The sequence below is a fragment of the Agelaius tricolor genome, unplaced genomic scaffold (genome assembly GCF_023055355.1).
Source record: "Agelaius tricolor isolate 1412-34295 unplaced genomic scaffold, bAgeTri1.0.p SCAF_15, whole genome shotgun sequence".
NCBI lineage: Eukaryota > Metazoa > Chordata > Aves > Passeriformes > Icteridae > Agelaius > Agelaius tricolor.
The window spans coordinates 7605130-7624944 of record NW_027269275.1 but is presented as its reverse complement, the minus strand read 5'-3'; the positions used below and the strand labels follow the sequence as shown (position 1 = coordinate 7624944).

The window sequence follows — 19815 nt, the reverse complement described above, 5'->3', positions numbered from 1 at the left end:
GCTTGAAGCAGTGAAGCATGGCTGTTTAAGAGTTGTTATGCTTCCATTTCAACTTCAGCCCTACCCCAACTGGTCTCCAAGTAAACAGGTATCTGCAGTGCTCTGATATTTTTGTTCCATCACTTACAGAGTACATTGTCTCTTAAATTACACACTGTGTGGTTTGGAGGAAATATATCAATCATCTTGAGTGTGTCTTTCCCTTCCTTTTGTAGCCTGTTACCTGCAAAGGGATGTGGCAGCAAGTTTTGTGTGCAATGACAGGAGTAGAATTACCAAGGTCTTTTAGACTTTAATCACATTAAAGGTGAAAAATTATTAAATCTGCAAGTAAAAGTAACTTTTTTATCCTTTCTGAGATCAGAATTAAGCATGCCACAGTAGGAATAGCAATTTTTATATTCCAATTCACCATAAAATCTCAGAAATACTAAAGAATAACCTGAGGATTTGATGAAAAATCTCTTCTAGGAAGAGCAAAAGGCATCTTTTCTTTCCAGTGAAGATCTGTACACAGGCAGAGAGAACTCGTTCCCAGCACACAGAATAACTTCAACGAGTGAGATTGCCTTGCTTTACCTTTACCTTCACCCTCACTACATGTCTGCCTTTAAAAATGTGCAAAGTGAGTCCTTCCGGTTTTGGGGCCATGCTTTCCACATTCAGACCAGCTTTTCTTTGCAAAATACACAGCCTAAAATTGGCCCCATATTCCTGTAGTGCAGGGAAAATAAGTGGCTAAAGAGGAGACTGCAGCTTTCAGTACAGTATTTAGTCCTTAAAAAGCACTTAAAGGAATGAGAAACATTTTGAAGAGAAATTGTAAAGAATTCAGAGCCTTATTGCTTGTGAGTGTGTTGAGAACTTTTGCCAAAACACCTGTCCTTTGAGAGTGCTCTTTATTCTGAAAAGGGCAACTGCCCCACTTGAGCTGATTGTATTTGCGAAGGGCAAAGCGAGGTTTTGCCGTACCCTTAATGGACAGAGGCTAGTGGCAAATCTTGCTCTTTCATAAATCTCAGCATTCCTCGTGGTGTCTGCTGTCAGAATCGATTAGGAGGAGTGCCTGTGCTGCAGAGCCGTGGGAGGCTGCAGTGGCTCCTGCAGGGCCACGGGGAGCCGGGCACAGGCTCCCCCAGCACCGCGGGTGGGGAGGCAGCCCCGGGTCCCTGCAGCGGGGACAGCACAGGCTCCTCGCACAGCCAGCAAGCAGGGAAACATGAGGGATGGCTGGTGGGGGCCAGAGCTGAGTCATCTGTAATATAATCATAAGGAAACACACATTTTTCCTGAGAGAAAATCAATAGAACTTTGCACTTTTCCTTGTAATATTTCCAGTCTGCGCCATCAGCTGCAGCTCGCTCACAGTTATACTGCCATAAATCCACTGCGAGTTAATGGATTTCCACAAAAACGAATGGATTTACAGCAGTGTAACAGAGCTGGTGCTACAGCCTTGCACATGTAAAAACACACGGAACAAAAGTAGTTTGATAGCACACAGGTGACCTTCAAAGTGCCAAGACCTAGAGAATAAAAACCAAAATTACCCAGTTTGTGGTGTGCTCCTTTTCTGGCAAAGTTCCCGAGGAAAATGGAGCCTGCAGTGCTGAGAACCTCGCTGTGCGTGGCAAGAGAGCCAGACCCACTGAAGCAAAGATGGGTGAATGAGCAGCTTCACGCTGTGATGGAGAGTGCAAAAGAATGTCTGAACATGTCATTTGTCATTTCCTGCATAAAACATTTTGGAGCCTAGTCTCGCTTAGAATTAGTAAGTAAGTAAATAATGTGCTCCCAAACTTGTGTGTCAAAACTAGGTTGGTTAATGTATGAGCTGCCTCCGTTGCATTTGTTACTCCACAGCAAATTTCATGCTTAGCCAGAGGCTGGCAAAGTTCATTTATTCATTATCCCCAAAGTTTGGGCAGTTATTATTCAAACGCCCCTAGTACATCTATTTAATAAGAAGAGAACAGAAAATTGATGGGATCAGAAATGTTAAAGTCTTAATTAATGCTTTTAGCAAAGACTGATTGGAGGGGGGTTGTTGTGAGAATATTAATGTGCAGCAAGCGTGTCTGGCTGGTGTCACTGGGCAGGGGAAGGGCTCTGCCAGCCCTGCCCAGGGAGCTCTGCCCCTGCAGGCCCCCTGAGCTCTGCACCTGTGGGACACCCCCTGCATCACCCCCAGGCTCTGAGCCTCCAGGGCAGGGGAGCACTGAAATACCAGCATGTGGGAATTACTGCTGCTCATGGGCTTAAATGGTAAAACATCCACTTGCAGCAGAGTAAAGATGGGGGGTTCTTTCTTTTCTGCTGTTTCTGGGCTTCTGTGGCATTTCTGTGCAGTTCTGCAGATCCTGTGCTGCAATGGGGGCTGCTGGGCACCTGGGGGCTTTGCTGTGGGCACACAGGGACCAGGTTTGGGTTTTGTTCATGCAGGAGCAGCTGCAATTATTCCACAGGAAAATTAACAGGCCTTGAAACAACGGGAACAAGATGAAGGCTGGAATAATCCCAGCAAGGCAGGCTGTAAGGAACCCCTGCCTCAGCCTGTCCTGCCCCAGCACAGCAGCTGTGTGTGATGGGATGGGGAGGAGGGAGGAAGGGCAGGTGTGGAATCCTCTGAATCCTTCCCCCTCAGGGAAATCCCCAGGGCCTTGCCTTGGAGGAATACACCACAGAGTTTTCCCCAGCTAGGCTGAAGAGAGGACCCAGCCCATGGAGCTCTGCAGCACTACTGCCAATCTACATCAGATTGCTTCTCCCACTGGCCAGTGGACACTGCCCATCCAAAATATTCATCCCTCATTGCCCCTACAGGTTACTGCCCTGTGCCCTCAGATCATTGGTCACTGGCACTTAAGTCTGTGCAGACCCCATGGTTTTGTCTTTGTCCCTGATCCCTCTGGCCTGCTTTGGAATAAACCTTTGCTGGAATACATCATACAAAGATCCTTCCTGCCTTTCCTCTGCTGAGCTATCTGTGGTGTGTTTGTGCAGCAATTCTACCACCCTGCCATGCTGCAACAGACAGGATGGGAGGGTGTCACTGAGTTTAGACCAAATTTATAGAAGCCAGCAACCTCTGCTGAGTAGAGATGGATAATATTATAAATGAAGCCAGTCAGGAAAAATATGTGCTTCAGATCTAGAACAATGACAATCCAAAATTTAGCACTGAATAAGGTGGCTTTTTTTAAGGATCCATGCAACGAGGGGATTGAAATCTCCTATTTCTCCTCTGCTGACTGCCCACCTTCAAATTATAGCAATTATGGACATTGCAAATAAAACTCATTTACATTAAGAGCTGAATCAAAGAGGACTGTGATGTGGAGTTAGTTAATGGATTTCCCTATTTGTTGAGTATAGATTTCCTTTCCTGTTATTATTGAACTGGTTCTTAAATCTCATATGAAAAATCATCTGTAGTGTAATGTAAACTAAACTACCAAGATCTTCATAAATAATTCAAAAATGTTTACAGTTCAACTGAAGATCATACTTTCCTAACAGGAAATGTTTGGGATTTACTCTGGGGAAGATGGGAAAGTAGATGTTACTTTTATTTCTATTCCATGACCAGATCTTTCAAAAACTTTCATTCATCTCCGTGTTAGTATTATCCTTGAAATAGGAATTAACAGGTTAAGTCTTTGGGAGTATTATAGTCCCAAATGATGAAAAAAGCATGAAAAAACAGATCACCACAGAAAAAGGATGAAAAAACAGATGACCACAGAAATGGGCTCTTGTTTTTTGATTTTCTTGTAATTTTGCTTGGAAATCTGAAGTAATTGATTTATTTTAATAAACTAAAATAGGAATTCTTCATTACTGAATATTTTTCAGGTTTTGAAGTTCCTCTGACAGTCCAGTGAGTATTGGGTTTTAGGGTGATCAACATAGTACCTAGGCATGTTGATATTTAGGCTGGCAGTCAAAGTCAGCAGTTTGGCAAAAATCAGTAGCATATTTCTGATTTCCAAGTGTTTTGTTTTTATAATAGGTTTTCATTTATTTTTTTCCCAACAGAGTCTGTCTGTATTAACAGTCTACATTAAACATGAGATTTAGCTCTAAATTCCCATGGCAGAGCTTCTTTTTAATGCCTATGCTGTAATTTATTTACTTACTGTTCTGGAGTGCTGCATTTCAGTGCTTCCAGAGCTGTCAGAGTTGATCCAAGTGATGGATACCAGTCAGTGTGTCATTAACCAACTGTGTTTGCAGTTTACAAACGTGCCACCAGCCCCTCAGGGAGTGTCTGTGCCCTCGGGCTGGCTGTGAGGAAGGTCGGTGCCAGGGCTCTGACCCCCTCCTGGCTTTGCCTCATCCTTCCCTCAGGAGAGCAGTGTGGTGGTGGCTGTGACCCCGAGAGAAGCAGCTTGGCCAGATCCCAGCCAAGGATCTAAGAGCTAAATTCCCCCTTGGGAATTAACAAGCAGACAGCCCCGGGCTGGGGGTTTGTTTGTGCTCTGAGAATTGTTTGTTTGCCAGTTCTCTGGAGCCTATGGAGCAGCACCAGCATGGTGCTGAGGACTCCTCATTTGTCTTTCTTTTCTGGGTTCCCCTGCAAAGCACTGAAAGCAGAATGGCAGGGGCTGTATTACCAGGCTGCCAGCCATGGCCAGTGCAGCTCAGGAAAGCTCAGGAAAGCTCCTGCCCAGCATCCCAGAGCACAGCTCAGCCTCACACCCTGGTCTGGCAGGACAGGCACTGCTGCTCCCACTGCTCTGAGCAGGCAGGGACAGTGGGAGCACAAGGAAAAGCCACCCATCCCTTCCTGAAGGGACTCTCAAGTGGCTCAAGATTTAAAAGCCTGTTTTCCCTAGACAGTCATCCTGTGTCTGTGGCAGGAATTTGGATGCTGCTGAAACACCCCCCAGTGCTATCCTGAATTTACAGTGCCCTGGGAAGCCAGCAGTGCCTACCTACACAGTGTGCCTCACTGACTGAGCCAAGCTGTGTGTGAGCTCTGGAGCTGCACTTGCTGGGGAATGTCAATAAACCCTCAGACAAAGGCACAGTGTGCACATCTAAACCCAAGTCAGGCCAAGGGATAACTGTACTGAGGGATGATCTAAGCTGGACATGTCTGTCAGTGATACCTGGTACCCTGAGGGGAATGCAGCACTTGAGAAAGTGCACCAGAGAAGCTAAAGGCAACAAAATCAAATGAGACAGTGAAAATTTACAGTTTGATTAAGGAAACATCAGTTACTTTATAGTCTTTACCAAATACACTCATGTTTGTTATTCATTTATGCTAATTCAGTGCAAGACAGTAAAAGTACAATCATTCAGTGCTACAAATAATGATAATAGTGTAATCCATTTACAGAGTGCCTGGATATAATTTCAACTTTTATAGTACAGTGGTATGAGAGTCTCAAGTTAGTTAAATGCACAGCAAGGTGCTAATTGCAATCCTGGTTAGAATGAACCTCCATTTATGGTTAAGTCACTGATAATGACTTTGCACCCAAGCTAGCCAAGAACCACACAGCCAGACTCCTTATGACATCCTTTAATAATTAATAACCCTGGCATTTCAATCCTCAGAGAAGCAAGCAGGGCTTGACAAGACAGGAAGACCAAAGCTGAGTACCTATTAGTGCTTCAATCCTGGAGGAATCTGTGGGTGTGGTCACCTTGCAGCTCCTCAGCACTAGGCAGAGACAGAAGGTGGGAAGGTGGGCTCTGCCCTCTGCCCTTAGCACAGAGCAGTGAGCAACCACACCAGGCCCCTGTCAGAATGGCAGCTGTAACATGACTTAACGACAAGACTGAATAAAAGGAACTAAATCCAGCTTGCCACAGTGTCAAATGTGAGTAGTTGAACTTTTGCTGTATTTTTTGAGAACATAAACTCCCTTTATGAACCTGAGTTAATTATTTAATGACCAGAGAGGTCTTACACTACTTATGCTAGACTAAAGCACTTCACTAAAGAAAACCATCTCAAAAGGGAATGCAAGGAGCTTTGCTGGGTTCAGAAGGTGTTTGTCAACCTGCTTTGTAAATGTGCATGGAAAAGTCAACCCAGTTTAGGCTCATTACCCCAGGTAATTCAAACCGTGCCTCAACAGGTCTTTTGGAGCACAGCAGCACCAGAGAGAGCCCTGCTCACATTCAGGGCCATGAAAATGCCGTGTGTTCATGTTTCCCTTTGCTCAGAGCTCATCTGTGGCTGCTGGCTTGGGAAAAACATCTGTCCTGTTTGTTGTTTACAGCCAGGAGTGCAACTGCAAAATGGTGAGGGGAGCCTTGGGGACCATTTACCTGGGAAACAATGTCACCTCCTCTGGGGGCTCTGGACCACAAGGCACACCTGAGGCACAGTCTGCACAGGCAGTGTGCTCAGCAAGTGCTGCTGTCATGCTGAAGCCATTCATTTCTATTTTAGCAACACTTAGCATTCCCAAAACAGCCGGGTGGAGCTCAAGGACACAGGTAAATAAGCAGGAACAGCACGATTTGACACAGCTCGAAGTTTCACTCTGCTCTAAAACAAGCTTTTCCGGGTGGAGAAAAAGGGGTGTGGTTGTTTTCTTCACGTGCTGAACCAAGAAGCAAAATAAGGTGTTTTCCCACCTAAACCAAGTGATAACGGGTTCTGTCATGCATCCCTAGCTAATTGGGGTGTGATGAAGTGCGTAATTCCAAAGCTATCTAGCCTGAGGGCTTAAAGAAAAGCTTAACTGTGCCTGCAAAGCATAGTGGAGATAGCTGGTGTGACAACTGCCTATCAGGAGGCTGCAGGCTTTCCAAGCAGCCTGACACAGGGCCACTATCTGATTGCAGCTCCAATTCTGCCCATGGTCCTGCTGCTGGCTTCAGCAGTTACTCGATGGCCAATAAGGCATTAAAGAGTCACAATGTACAGCTTATTTCAGGAGGAAATATTTTAACACACAGGTGACTGTCCTGCATGCATTAAGAAAACCAGGACACAGCATACCAAATTAAGTTCAGCTACAGATAATTGTAACAGAGCAATGCTGACCCCAACTACTGAATGGTGAGACCTGGCTTTTGCTGCACAGGTGAGATTAGGTTTTCTGGTGTGCTTTCCTCCCTGTCTCCTTGCATATATAAATCACAAATATAGTGTATATTCACAGAAATATAGCATATATTTACTCTTCAGATGTTTGAGATAAAACCCCAATATCTTAGAGAGAGAAGTGTCCTTCAAGCTCTGCAGCACAAACTACGGTCTCACAGAAATACAAATGCAAGAGGAAAGTAGCCCCTACTGTGCAACTCTTTCACTTTGTTAGATTGCAATATATTTTCTTATTTTTCATGTGTCTGGTTTGTGTGACCCTGCCAGTATGCAAAAATGGTTGTTGACAGTTTCTTTGTTTTGGTTTTATTATAATGTAATTTATGGGATGCTGAAAGTCTCCAAGTACTTGTACTTGACTGACATTTCTCTGAGAGTCAAAAGATTGCTCTGTATACTTGACTGAGATTAAAATGAGTAGACTGCATATAGCTGTATCCTGCTTTGAAAGTGCAGGATTGGAAGGCTTCCATTAAATTGTTATTTTCAGTTATTATTAGCTCCTAAATCAGTTAATATAACTCCCTTCCCATAATGAATGCACAGCACTGTAAGCCTAAATGCCATATTTTCTATTGATCTATTTCCACAAGCTGTTTAGTGAAATAATTAAAATGATTTACAGGGCTGACCCAATATCTTAGTGGTTGAGTAAATCACGCTGCCGTGTGGGAGGCTCAGCTGGGTTGGAAGCACAGCTCAGGGCAGCAGCAGGACCTGGAGCTTTGTGCCACACCTGGAGAGCACCAGGCTCCAGAAATGCCCCCTCCACACTCAGGGAGAACAGCTCCAGCTGCTGTGCTCACTCATCACCTCTGGCCAAGGATGGGGAATGCCTTGGTGCTTCCCAGCCAGAGCAGAATCTGAGTTGCAGGGAATGTATCTGCACTGAAAACTGGAACATCCCAGTGTCCTACCCCCAGAACTGACTCTGTATATCTGTGTGAGCACCAAAAACCTCTCAGCTGTGGAGTCTGGTATTTTTACATGCATGACAATGAAAAAAATTATTATTTCTACCTTTTTTTTTTTTTTTTTTAATTTGTTTCAATTCATAAGAAGAGGACAACACACAATACACAACATCTGTGTTTAAATGCCAGAGTTATGGAAGGGCTCAGTAGGATTCAGTAATGTCAACACAAAGAGACATCAAAGCACGTCCCACAGTCCCTTAAAATCCCTGTAAGTCAGTCCTCAGGGAATAGGGAGGGTTTCATTAAGATGATCTCCCTGGCACAGGAGCCCCTCCTGTAATGACACGAGCTCTCCTGACTCCTCCATGTCTCCCACAGCTCACCCAGGCAAGCACCCAGGGCTGATGCTGGTAGGACTGCCAGGATATTCCTGGGTTTGTTCCCAGCTCACCTCCCAGTGTTATGGAAACGCTGAGAGCCCTTGGAGCAGGGGCAGAAGGACACTACAGCAGTGCCTGAGAGGAGACCCAGCAGCCAGACTGTGCAGCAAGGGTGGCAAGAGCCAACCAGAAGTACCATTATCAAAAGTGGGTAACAGCTCTCCTTCTCATGAAGAGTGTGGATTTTGACAGCTGCAGTCTGGAACAAAAGGGATTGAGGTGATATCAGGGCAATGGCTGTTAAGCAAGGAGTGTGCAGCCAGGGCCAGCCCTCGTGGGGCCCTCAGGGTCCTGCCCTGGCCAGCCATGCAGGGAGGACATCCCTTAGAGGACACGTGTGTGGGCAGGAAGGACACAGACCCCCATTCTGGAGAGACAGAGCCCACAACCCTGAAATCAGCATTTGAGACACTACTTATAATGCCTCTATTTGCAATCCCTGAGCAAGCCTCCACCTTGCTTTCAGCATTTAGTACATTTTTTTAGTTCTATTATTTTGCATAATTACACAGAGAAAAGAAAAAACATCCAGTAAAAAAAAACTTTAAAATTTGAAGACAGTTGTTGGATGCACTTTGCAGCAGATGTCATTATCTTCCTTCCCTGACCCTGACCCACAACCATTTCTATTTTTCTTTACATAATACTGTAATTTTACAATATGTATTCAGCTGGAACTATTATTTTTGTTAAATAAACTTTACCCTTGTTCTGGCTGCTCCAGGCTCTGAAAAGAAACACTTCTTCCTTGTGACTGTTCCAAAATGTAGGTCTGAAATTCAAAAAAAAAGAAGTGTTGGTAAATGGGCTGTAATCACACTGAAGGGCAAGTATTCCTCCTCTAAGGCAGAAGAAAATAAAGGAAAATCTGCTTTGCTTCTGATGCCTCAATGCTGAAAATTTCACAGATCAGAGTGCTTTTTTTAGAAAGAAGCCTGCTGTGCTGCAGTGTGTGTTTCAGCACTGAGATACCCATAGTCAAGCCCTTAATGCCACACTTGGATGTGTAAATCAGGGCCTCATTTCGTGTCCCCAGCAGCACCTGGTGCTGCCCTGGCAGACACCAGCACAGGCACAGCTCCAGATTCACCAGGGGCTTGAGATGCACTGGGAGCTGGGTGTCTGTCCTCAGCTGTGCACTGGGAGCTGTGTGTCTGTCCTCAGCTGTGCACTGGGAGCTGTGTGTCTGTCCTCAGCTGTGCCCTGGGAGCTGGGTGTCTGTCCTCAGCTGTGCACTGGGAGCTGTGTGTCTGTCCTCAGCTGTGCACTGGGAGCTGGGTGTCTGTCCTCAGCTGTGCACTGGGAGCTGTGTGTCTGTCCTCAGCTGTGCACTGGGAGCTGGGTGTCTGTCCTCAGCTGTGCACTGGGAGCTGGGTGTCTGTCCTCAGCTGTGCACTGAGAGCTGCAGGGGTGCTACATGAGAGCTCAGTGCCTGTGACAGAAGTGATGCAAGGTTCAAAAATGACCTCAGAGAGGGGCAGTAACACACAAACACCCAGCTCCTGAGGGCACAGCAGGGTCACAGCCCCCTCACTGCCCTCCACTGCAGGAGAACATCTCTCCCCTGCTCCAGTGTCTGCCTGGCCTCAGCTTTCTTCCAGAACAGGACAACCACGAACCAGAAGGAGCTGGGCAGCTCTGTGGACAGGGTGTGCCACACAGCTAAAGCTGATGGGGTCCTGAGCAGTGACTTGCTCCCTGCCCCAAGCCTGCATGGCACACACAGCTCTGTGGTGACCACCAGCTCTGCTGAAGATTACCAGCTCTTGGTGATTACCAGCTCTCTCAGTGATTAGCAGTGTGCTTTTACATACAAATCTGTCCTTTCCTGCAGCTCCTCTGTACATTTGCCAGAGCATCCATCCCTGAGCTTCCTGTAGTCCCAAATAACCTCTGTTCTTCCTGTAGTGGGATCCACCCCTGCAGCACTCCTCATTTCACACTCTCGTAACTCAGAAATCCTTTAAACCACAGCAACACAGAGTGACTGGAGCTACCTGCTAACTAGGGCTCTGTACTTACTGAGCTGTGGCAAAGCCAAGGAGCCCCTGGCAGCTGTCTGCAAGAGTGCTTTGGGTCAGGTATAAGCCTGTGATTAGTTAACTCTGTTTAGAGTTAAAATTAAACATTTTTTCTCTCCCATTTTCACACACTGTTCTGTTTTTAACAAATGTAAGGTGCTTAATAATCTCTACCATTGACAGGATGAAAGCTCTCCCCCTCCCATCCTTGCCATTTCATCCCACTGCAAAAGGTATAAATTAATCCCATGCTAAAATTAACATATATTGCTGAGGCAAATGAATTGGCATCTCCATGTGTATCTATTAGCTTCCAGCATTTCCTGAGAGGGCTTTCATTTAATTACCAGCCTGACAGCCTAACTCACTCCCGAACTGCAGCCACATCTATTACTTTTATCTCCTTGGACACCTGCCTCTCTCTGTGGTTTATCAGATTTCTGCTGAAGAGAGGGACAGAATGTTTTCTATTGCACCAGGTTATTGTTTCTTTAAAAGGCACTTACTAGAGCACTGACCTCAAACAGGGGGTTGTTTGGTTAGCTTCGGATGGGCTTTTTTCTTTTTCAATTATCAAAGGACTGCTGCAGTGTTAACCCCCTCACTGCCCCACCACACTCCACACTGAAGAAATGGGATTACACGCAGGGAGCTGAAAGCCTCATCACCAGCTCTGTGCAAGGAGCTGACCACTGCTCATAAGGACCCTGCCTGCAGTGGGAGTCCAAGCTGTGACTGCTTTTCACACTCCCATGGATGAAAACTTCAAGAGTCCTGAGCACAGCTCAGTGCCCTCCACTGCAGTCCAGTGAGGGGGATTTAGCTGAATTTCCCTTGATGGTTTGGGACACATGTTATACAGTCACTGATGCCTCTATAATTGGCTGATAAAAGACCAATGTACATCACCAGGAACATTATAAAAGTAATGCTGCCTCCATGCATTACCAACATGGTCCCAGCAGCATTATGGGTTAGCAGCACCGTGTGTGAGTATGCACCACTCCATATCAGCTGGGAATCACAGCTCTCCCCTCAGACTGCCTCATGAACTGCTAGTTCAGGTGCTGCCTGTGCCAACAGGGCTCATTCAGCCCAGTTTCAACAGACAAATAGCTCCCACTTGTTTTCCTCTGGGTCCCCTGGGCAGGACTCTCATGAGCTGGCATGCTGTGACCGACGTGTTCAAACCAGCGGGACCTGAAGTGAGTGCTGCAGAGGAGCCCTTCCAGAGCGTATTCAGCAGCTGCATCCCTTGGAGGGGCACAAGCAGACTTGCTGTGTTAAAAGGAATGGCTCACTCCTGACAGCCTCAGCACGCTGCTTCCAAAGAGTCTGGCAGGAACAGGGCTTTGCTGAGAGTGATGCTTTTGAGAAGGATGCCTCATTATAGAGGAAAAATGAGAAATTCGTGTCTGTTCAGTTAATGAAACTTCCCAGCCTCCCTGGGGTTTCTCAGCAGCTGTAACTCCAGGCACAGTGGCTGTTTGGCAGGAGCAGGGCAGGAGGAGGCCGTGCTGTGGACGCTGCCCAGCGTGGCTGGAGCCTCCTGCTCCCCTGTGGGTCACAGTGTCACAGGCAGTGCCCATGGCCCCAGCACATCCCCCTGGGCTGCAGGGTGCCCTCCCCTGCCTCTGGCCCGAGCACCTGCTGGCAAACACAGCAAAAGATGCCTCAGGGAAACACAAATTATTTTCACCTTTTATTTTCAACACACCTGTATTATTTTCAAATTGTAACGAATTATGTTAATTTTATGTAGTTTAACCAAAACCAAATGAAATACATTAAACTAGTCAAACTGTAACTCCAATGACTATTATTACTTTCTAATTTACTATTGTTAATACTCATTTCTGCATCATGCCTCCCTATCACACATGACCCAATGTTAATTAAGTTTTAAAATAGAATATTCAACAAGTTCTAAATGAGACTCAAAGAATAACAAAAGTAATGACTGTGACACACTGTCATGGAATAATACATGAATGCTGAATGCTGGTATTAAGTAGTAAACACAAGCTGCTCAGGAGCAGAAGTGGTGCCTGTCATGCTGATGTGTGTTTGGATCATACATGATCCCAGCACTCAGGGAATGCAAATGTCAGCTGCCAAAGCCTCAGCTTTCCTGACTGCTTGTTACTGTTTTGGGAAGCAAGTGAAGCTATTTTAGCACTGCTCTGTGTGCCAAGGCTGGATTCTTGTAGTTTGTAGTAGTTATCTCCAGGTATTCTAGGGTTGCCCATATTTTAAATATTTTAAGACGGACATGGCTTCTTATTTTGATATAAGAATGCATTGGTGTTTAAAAAGTGGCCACCTTAATTTGTGGTGAAATTGAATTCCTCCACAATCCTCTTTTCACTGACACTGTGATACAGAAAAGCCTGGTATGTGGAGGAACTGGAGTTCTATATGCTAAACCAAGCTGCAAACAGGCAAATTTCTCCCATAAGAGGACACAATTTGTAAACTTTTACAATTTATTTTTTACTGTAAGACAGTGAGCTGAATTCCAACAGCTCTGTACAGTCCTGGGCTGCCCTCTAGTGTGAGCAGCTGTGGAGACAGGGCACAGCCTGCCAAAAACCTGCCTTGTTTTACTTTGACTTTTGAAAACCCAGCTATTAAATCATTGGGATTTTCTGAAAACATTTTTGGATTATCATTTGCTTCTGATGTCTCTGCCACTGAGATCTATTTGGACTGTGCTTCCCAGCGCTTTCTTGTTTCTGTCAGGCACAGACAAGCCAGCCTTTTGTTTGTGCCCTGGAGCAGCAGCTGCAGTTTGAGATGAGAAGGAGCCAGGACTGCAAGGAAATAATGACCCTTCAGCTGGGAAGGACAGATTGTCAGCTTGGGGCGGGGGCAGAACATGATGACAAGCCTTGAGTTAAGGGCGAGCTGATAAAGCAGAAAAATTAATGGAAAACTGTATGGAAAAGACACATTTGAGGGATGCATGGTACTTCAGAAGATGCTGCTCATCAGTCAAACACAGCAATCTAAAATCAGTCAACCAAGCCCCTAATGCAAGAGTCTGGGCTCACACACACAAATATTGCAAACCTTCCTCTGGCATAGCTCCACTGACAGGAGGTGAAGATTCAGGTTACCCATGTCAGTCACTCCATGTTCCCACCGGGCTGGATGGCAGATTTCATCCTGCCCACCCACCCACCACCCCAGACATGACCCTTTCCTAGACGGGTTTTTCCAGGGAACACTGAGTACTGACCCCCTGGAAAGGTCCTGGCTGCACAGCCAGGGCTGGGGGAGAACAGCTCTGTTGGGTATGGTCAGCCACAGGCCCTAAAACTGCTCCCCCAGGCCCAAGGAGATGTCAGAGCAGGATGCCAAGGCTGGGTGCAGGCAGGATGGTGGCAGGGCTGACACGGACTGGATGGATGCTGCTTCAGCACAGCCATGGGAAGGGGGTGGGAATTGTATTATCTGGATAGAGAAAATCAGATCAGAGGGCTTTAAATGGAAATTATTTTCACCAGTACAGATGTCCCCAGGGACCAAATTCAGCTGCTAATACAATTTGGCCAAGAGGAATAAACTATATTGATCTTGAGAGCTCAAATGCTTGCTGAGACAGTCCTTCTAGAGAATTACAGTATTTATTTCCTGCATCACTGTCAGCAAAAGTATAACAGTGATTACAGCCCAGTGACTTTTTGCACACACCAGTTAACTTCACGCTCATCTCTTGCTTCAGTTCATAATTACTCTTTTTTTTTAATCCCTGATCTGCTATTCTTGTGTCACACAAACATCTTTAATTACACTGTCTTTGGTCACTTCACATCTCAAGTTTTAGCCTTCTGTGACTGTCACAATAAAGCTCATTGTGCAATTGCTCCACAGCCACCCAGCTCTCCCAGGACACTGCAGCTCCCCAGGCTGGCCTGCACATGGTCCTTGCCCATCCCTGCAGTTCAGCAGCCCCAAGAGATACAGCAATATCCTCCCCTAGGGCACAGCTAGACTGTGTCCATGAAAGGGGTTTGCACAGCTGTCAGTGAGGTGTTACTATCTCTGGAGAGCAATAAATAAAGCCATATAGATTTAATTGCATAAGAAACACCAATGTGGGCACCTTTAACATGGTATTAATAATATATATCATGGAACTTTATCACTACAAACCTGTTCCAAGGGGATGTACTTGAAGTAAGAAGTTTCAAAACTCTAAGACACTAAGGGTGCTGCACATCCCAAAATATGCATTATAGTTGTTTGCTGGCATATTTCCACATCACTTTACATTCACATCTTCCCTCATTTCTCTGAGCCTTCTTTTTCTTATCTACAAACTGCCTTTGCCTATTCTGCAGTTTCTCAGTGTCTTCACCTATTCTTTTTCATGTTTATTTGATGTGAGTCTCGACTCCTGATGCAGAGCTTTCTTGCTGGGACACACACCAATGCTCAGCTCACTCCCTCAGACATTATATCTGAAGATAAATTGGGAAATGAAGATGTAGAGCTGTTGGAAGAGGCTGGTTTCCCCAGGCACCAGTTTAGCCTGGATCATTGGATTTACAACACCAGCACCGCCAACACTGATTTGACTATTAATCCCTGAAGTGCCCTAAGAATTGCAGCATAAATCCAGTGAAGGAGCACTCATATGGCCCTAAAGACCCATAGCGCTTATCCTGGTACTCCATTCATGAAAATTGATCTTCTCATAGTAGCAATGACAACTCAAGGAGTCCATGCTTTGTAAAACCAAGAGATCCACTTGCTCTGGTAAGATATTTAGCTGCCAGGAGGTCTGTGATACAAACCAGCTGCTGTTCATGCTTAATACTCTGCAAACACCAGCCCTTTCTCCTTTACACACAACCAGAGAGATCTACTATTTCATTCCTTGTTGGGTATCCCTTTAGTACCTTTGTGCCCCACAGCAGCATCCACAAAATCATCATGTTTCCTATACCCTGGCCCTGTAACTCCCTCCCCAAATATCCTTTACCAAGCAGTGCTTCATTATCGCTAAGCAAATATTGCTACGTGATAAGAACAAATATTTTCTGTATTTGGAGAAAAATCATACCTGAGCAGAGAACTGCAGGAGTTGGGACTGGGCTGGCAGGAAAAGGAATTGGCCACGCTGGTTTCAAGACACTTCTGTTTTGTGAGAACACAAAATGAGGTGGCCTGCGTAACAGAAGGTATGATTGACATGGCTTTTTAAAAAAACTCCCCCATGATAGTAAATGAAATATCTGTTGCTCAGTGTCCCCCGATTCAGAGAATTTATTAGTACAAGACTAGTAAATAGCAGCAAACAGCCAATTAAACAGCAGCTCCCCTCACAGCAGCCCGCCAGCTCCTGCGGGCGGCAGCGCCGCCTTGTGGCCGGGTCGGGAGCGCCGCTGTGCGCATGCGCACCTGACGCGTCATCGGTCTGCGCCGGCTGCGCCGCGACACCATGGAGGGTGAGGGGACCGGGGACAGAGGGACGGGGGAGAGGGATGAGCGGTGGAGGGCGAGGGATGGAGGGTGAGGTGATAGAGAATGTGCGGTGGAGGGCGAGGGATGGAGGGCGGGCGCCAGTGGGCGATGCAGGATGAGGGATGGGGGGCAGGCGGTGCAGGGTGAGGGATGCGGGGCGGGCGCCGGTGGGCGATGGAGGATGAGGGATGGAGGGCGGGCGGTGCAGGGTGAGGGATGCGGGGCGGGCGCCGGTGGGCGATGGAGGATGAGGGATGGAGGGCGGGCGGTGCAGGGTGAGGGATGCGGGGCGGGCGCCGGTGGGCGATGGAGGATGAGGGATGCGGGGCCGGGGATGGGTGAGCGCCCGCCCCGGCCGACCCCCGCGCCGCCGCGCCTTGCAGGGCAGCTGTACCGTCGGCTGGCGCCCGAGGAGAGCGGGGAGCTGCGCCTGCAGGTACCGAGCACGCCGTGCCGGGTTTACCTGGCCGTTCCCACTCCTGCACGGCCTCTTAAACCCTATTAGACACCGACGGGCCGGGGGTGGGTTGGGTCCCCGGGTTCCCCTGTATATCCCGCTCGGAACTCACTGTTTCAAACGAAATGCAAAACAAAAGTTTTCTTCCAAAACACGGGTCCGACAGCGGGCCGGGGTGTGCCCGCAGGGCCTTCGGCGTGGGGACATCTTCCTCCACTGGCACTGACGGGAAGATCTCCCATTCTCACGGAGATTTTGCCGACTTGATGAAACCACCGGTCAGCAACAAGTTCTATCTTAATTAACACATCCTATTTTAGAGCATCCTTTACGTGTCTTTAGCCCCAGGACTCAGAAAAAGCCAAGACCTTTGTGCATGCCTTCCTGAGGCGCAGCATGCCCAAAATGAAAGATGAGGCTATCCAGGACATGCTGACTCGGAAAGCTGTCGTTCTGGAGCATTACCACAAAAAACAGGCCAAGCAGAAGAGGAAGAAGACAAAAGGTTTTACTGCCAAGCAGAGGCGAGAGCTGCGTCTGTTTGAAATTGAACCTGAGCAGCAAAGGTAAGGCTTTAAATGTCTTGTTTGTGTAGAAAAGAGGAACTACATCAAAAGTGTAAAAGCAGCAGCATGTTGATGTGGATAGAAATCCTCATCAATCCAGTGTGTAAAGTCAGTCTGAAATACTATTTGTGGCACTTCAGCATGAGAAGAGTTCTCTTGTGTGCATAGGTGAAAGATTCATTTCTCTTGAGCTCATTTTGTGTACCTAGATATGACAAGGAATCAAACCCAGACACAATCCCCTCTGGTTTCAGTTTGTAAAGTTGGACTGTCTGTGACCAGAAAGTCAAAACTCTGCATAAGGTTCCTTGAATTTATCATGCTGAATGAAGCCCCTGCTTTGCTAACAGAGTAAGCAGGGAGATAAAAGAGCGGGAAAAAGAAAATCTCTTCAGTCTTAGCCTGATACTCTAAAACACATCTCTGTTTTGGGTTGGAAGAGAAGAGCATGCTTTGTGCTTGTTTTGTAAAGTAAACCAGCTGTTTGGAGTGGGTCACCTTGCAGGGTAACTTAAGCTTGTGTAACTTAAAAATGTTAGACTTAACTCTGTGGAAATACAGACTACTTCAGCAATCAACCAATGGACTTTTTTGTAACTAGATTTTGTATCATATTTTATCTTTTTTTATTGCAGATATGCCATCTTTCTCCCACTCCACGAGCTCTGGAAGCAGTACATCAGAGACCTGTGCCATGGACTCAAACCTGATGCGTATGTGGGCATATTTTAAATTTAGTCTGGGTTTTGTGCAGTAAAACTTCTAGTTTTATTGAGTTACTGCTTGAAACACTGTGGCTAACTGATAAGCATATTGGTACTACTTCACAGGATCACAGAATGATCATGATTATAATAGTCATGGTCACATTTTGTAAATCTGACAGTTCATTTGATTCTTTTCCCTCCTTTTTGATCCCGTTCTCTTCTTCAAGGCAACCCCATATGATTCAGGGCAAGCTGCTTAAAGCTGATCTCCATGGAGCCATTGTTACAGGTATTTTGTTTGTTTGCTTGTAGAACATTATCTGAAATTCAGGAGATGATCCTGTGCTTATTTTTAAATTCTTTTCAGTGTCATTAACTGTAGAATGACATAGTTGAGATCATATTTCTCTCCTTAAAAATTCTAATTACTTTACAACTACTCCTCAAAATCACACATGATGTTGTTAGTTGCAAAGGTTAACTGTACATTCTACTAGTGATTACTGTAACTACATTATTTCAGAATATTTAAATGTCTATGTTTGAAAATGTTTAAAATCACCAGGCAACAGGAGAAGAGCAAGTAAAGGGCACCTGAAATTTTCTAATACCTACTTCTGTTCTTTCAGTTACAAAATCAAAGTGCCCCTCTTACGTTGGGATAACAGGAATCATTCTACAGGAGTTTAAACACATCTTCAAAATTATCACTAAAGAGGACAAATTAAAAGGTATACAAGGCATTCTTTTTCAGTTCTTCAGCTCAATATCTTACCCAAAACACATCTCATTAGATGATGTTTTAAAAAGTGTAACACTGAACTGTATGCTCCTGCACAAGGACTAACTTTGGTAATTCGTGGAGGCTTGGGATATTTTTTATCTCTTGAGAAAGTATAAAAACCTTGAAATGTGCCAAGGCTCAAATCTCCAGGTGAATAACATCCCCTGGTATGTCAGGATATTTCTATAACAGGGACTTACATTAGCACACTTGGTTCAGTTTGTGTCCTTTTGCATTTCAGTTGTTCCCAAACTTAACAACGTGTTTAGCCTGGAGCTTGATGGGTTCATTTCCTACATCTACGGCAGCAAGTTTCTGCTCAGAGCAAGTGAGAGATCTGCAAAAAAATTCAAGTTGAAAGGAACTATTGACCTGTGACTTCATGGAAACTGAGGAGCACTCACAGAAACATCTGTGAAACTGTTTTGCTGCAGCTCAAAGAGCAGGGTTTCTGGCAGATGGAAGAAGCAACAGCCATGTGAAATATTTATAAAGCATTTCTTCTTACTGAAAAATGAGCAGTATCTGCTGTCTTTAAGCAGTCTCACCGACTGTTGAAATTGGTTGTGTCTGGTTTTTTTATTTGTATATAATACTCTTTCTTGAATTAAAGCTATATGATTAATATTAATTACCTGACTTTTGTTTCAGTTTATAAGTGTAAATTTGTACAGTGAAAATTATATTTTTTAACTCTGTAATAAATGTTTTTGTTGCCTTCTGTATAAATTAGGCTTTAGCTGCCTGTTACATGCTTGCAATGAGCCTGCAGGTGCTGACACTGCTCTTTATAATCATTGTTCCTGGGCCAACATCAGCATCTTGTTTCAGCGGCAGGTTTTACCTTGAGTATCTCCCTGGCTGGGGTTGATACTGTTACAGGTACCAGGTGTGTCCAGTGTTAATGTATATGTGTAATAATGTGTAATCATGCAGCCCTGCAGTGCTCACTGACAGCCTGCAGCTTTCAGGGTAAGTCAGGTACCAATGAACACACATTGTCATGGCACAGTGCAGGAACAGCACAGCCCATATCACGGAAGCACTTGAAGCTAGGAATTCACAGGTGGAAGTGACCTCCATTCAATCTTGTATTTCAATTACCCACAGAATTGCTTTATGAATATTTAACCTCTGTCCACAGAGCTATTGAGCTTTGTCTGTTTTCAGCCCCTTTTCTATTTTTTACTGTACACTTCATTTTTGATTGCCCAGATTACAATCCCTCATTGCCTGGGCAGGTTTGATGTGTTTGGGAGGTGGAAGTGACCCCTGAATTTAGATTGCTTAACATTTTTCTGTTATAAAGGTGCTTCTCTGGTGGCTTTAGGTGTAATTTTCTGGAGCTTTTCATCAATTTCACTATCAAATGAAAG

At 45.5% G+C, this 19815-nt stretch overlaps 1 protein-coding gene across 1 annotated transcript; it reads left to right on the top strand.

The window, feature by feature from the left end:
• Positions 1-15827: 15827 nt before the first annotated feature.
• On the top strand, positions 15828-19070 carry POP4 (POP4 homolog, ribonuclease P/MRP subunit). The gene is made up of 7 exons (XM_071440303.1): positions 15828-15909; positions 16309-16361; positions 16725-16948; positions 17584-17661; positions 17883-17944; positions 18285-18386; positions 18681-19070. The coding sequence occupies exons 1-7, from the start codon at positions 15903-15905 to the stop codon at positions 18815-18817; spliced, it is 663 nt and encodes a 220-aa protein (XP_071296404.1). The 5' UTR covers positions 15828-15902; the 3' UTR covers positions 18818-19070.
• The last annotated feature ends 745 nt before the right edge of the window (positions 19071-19815 follow it).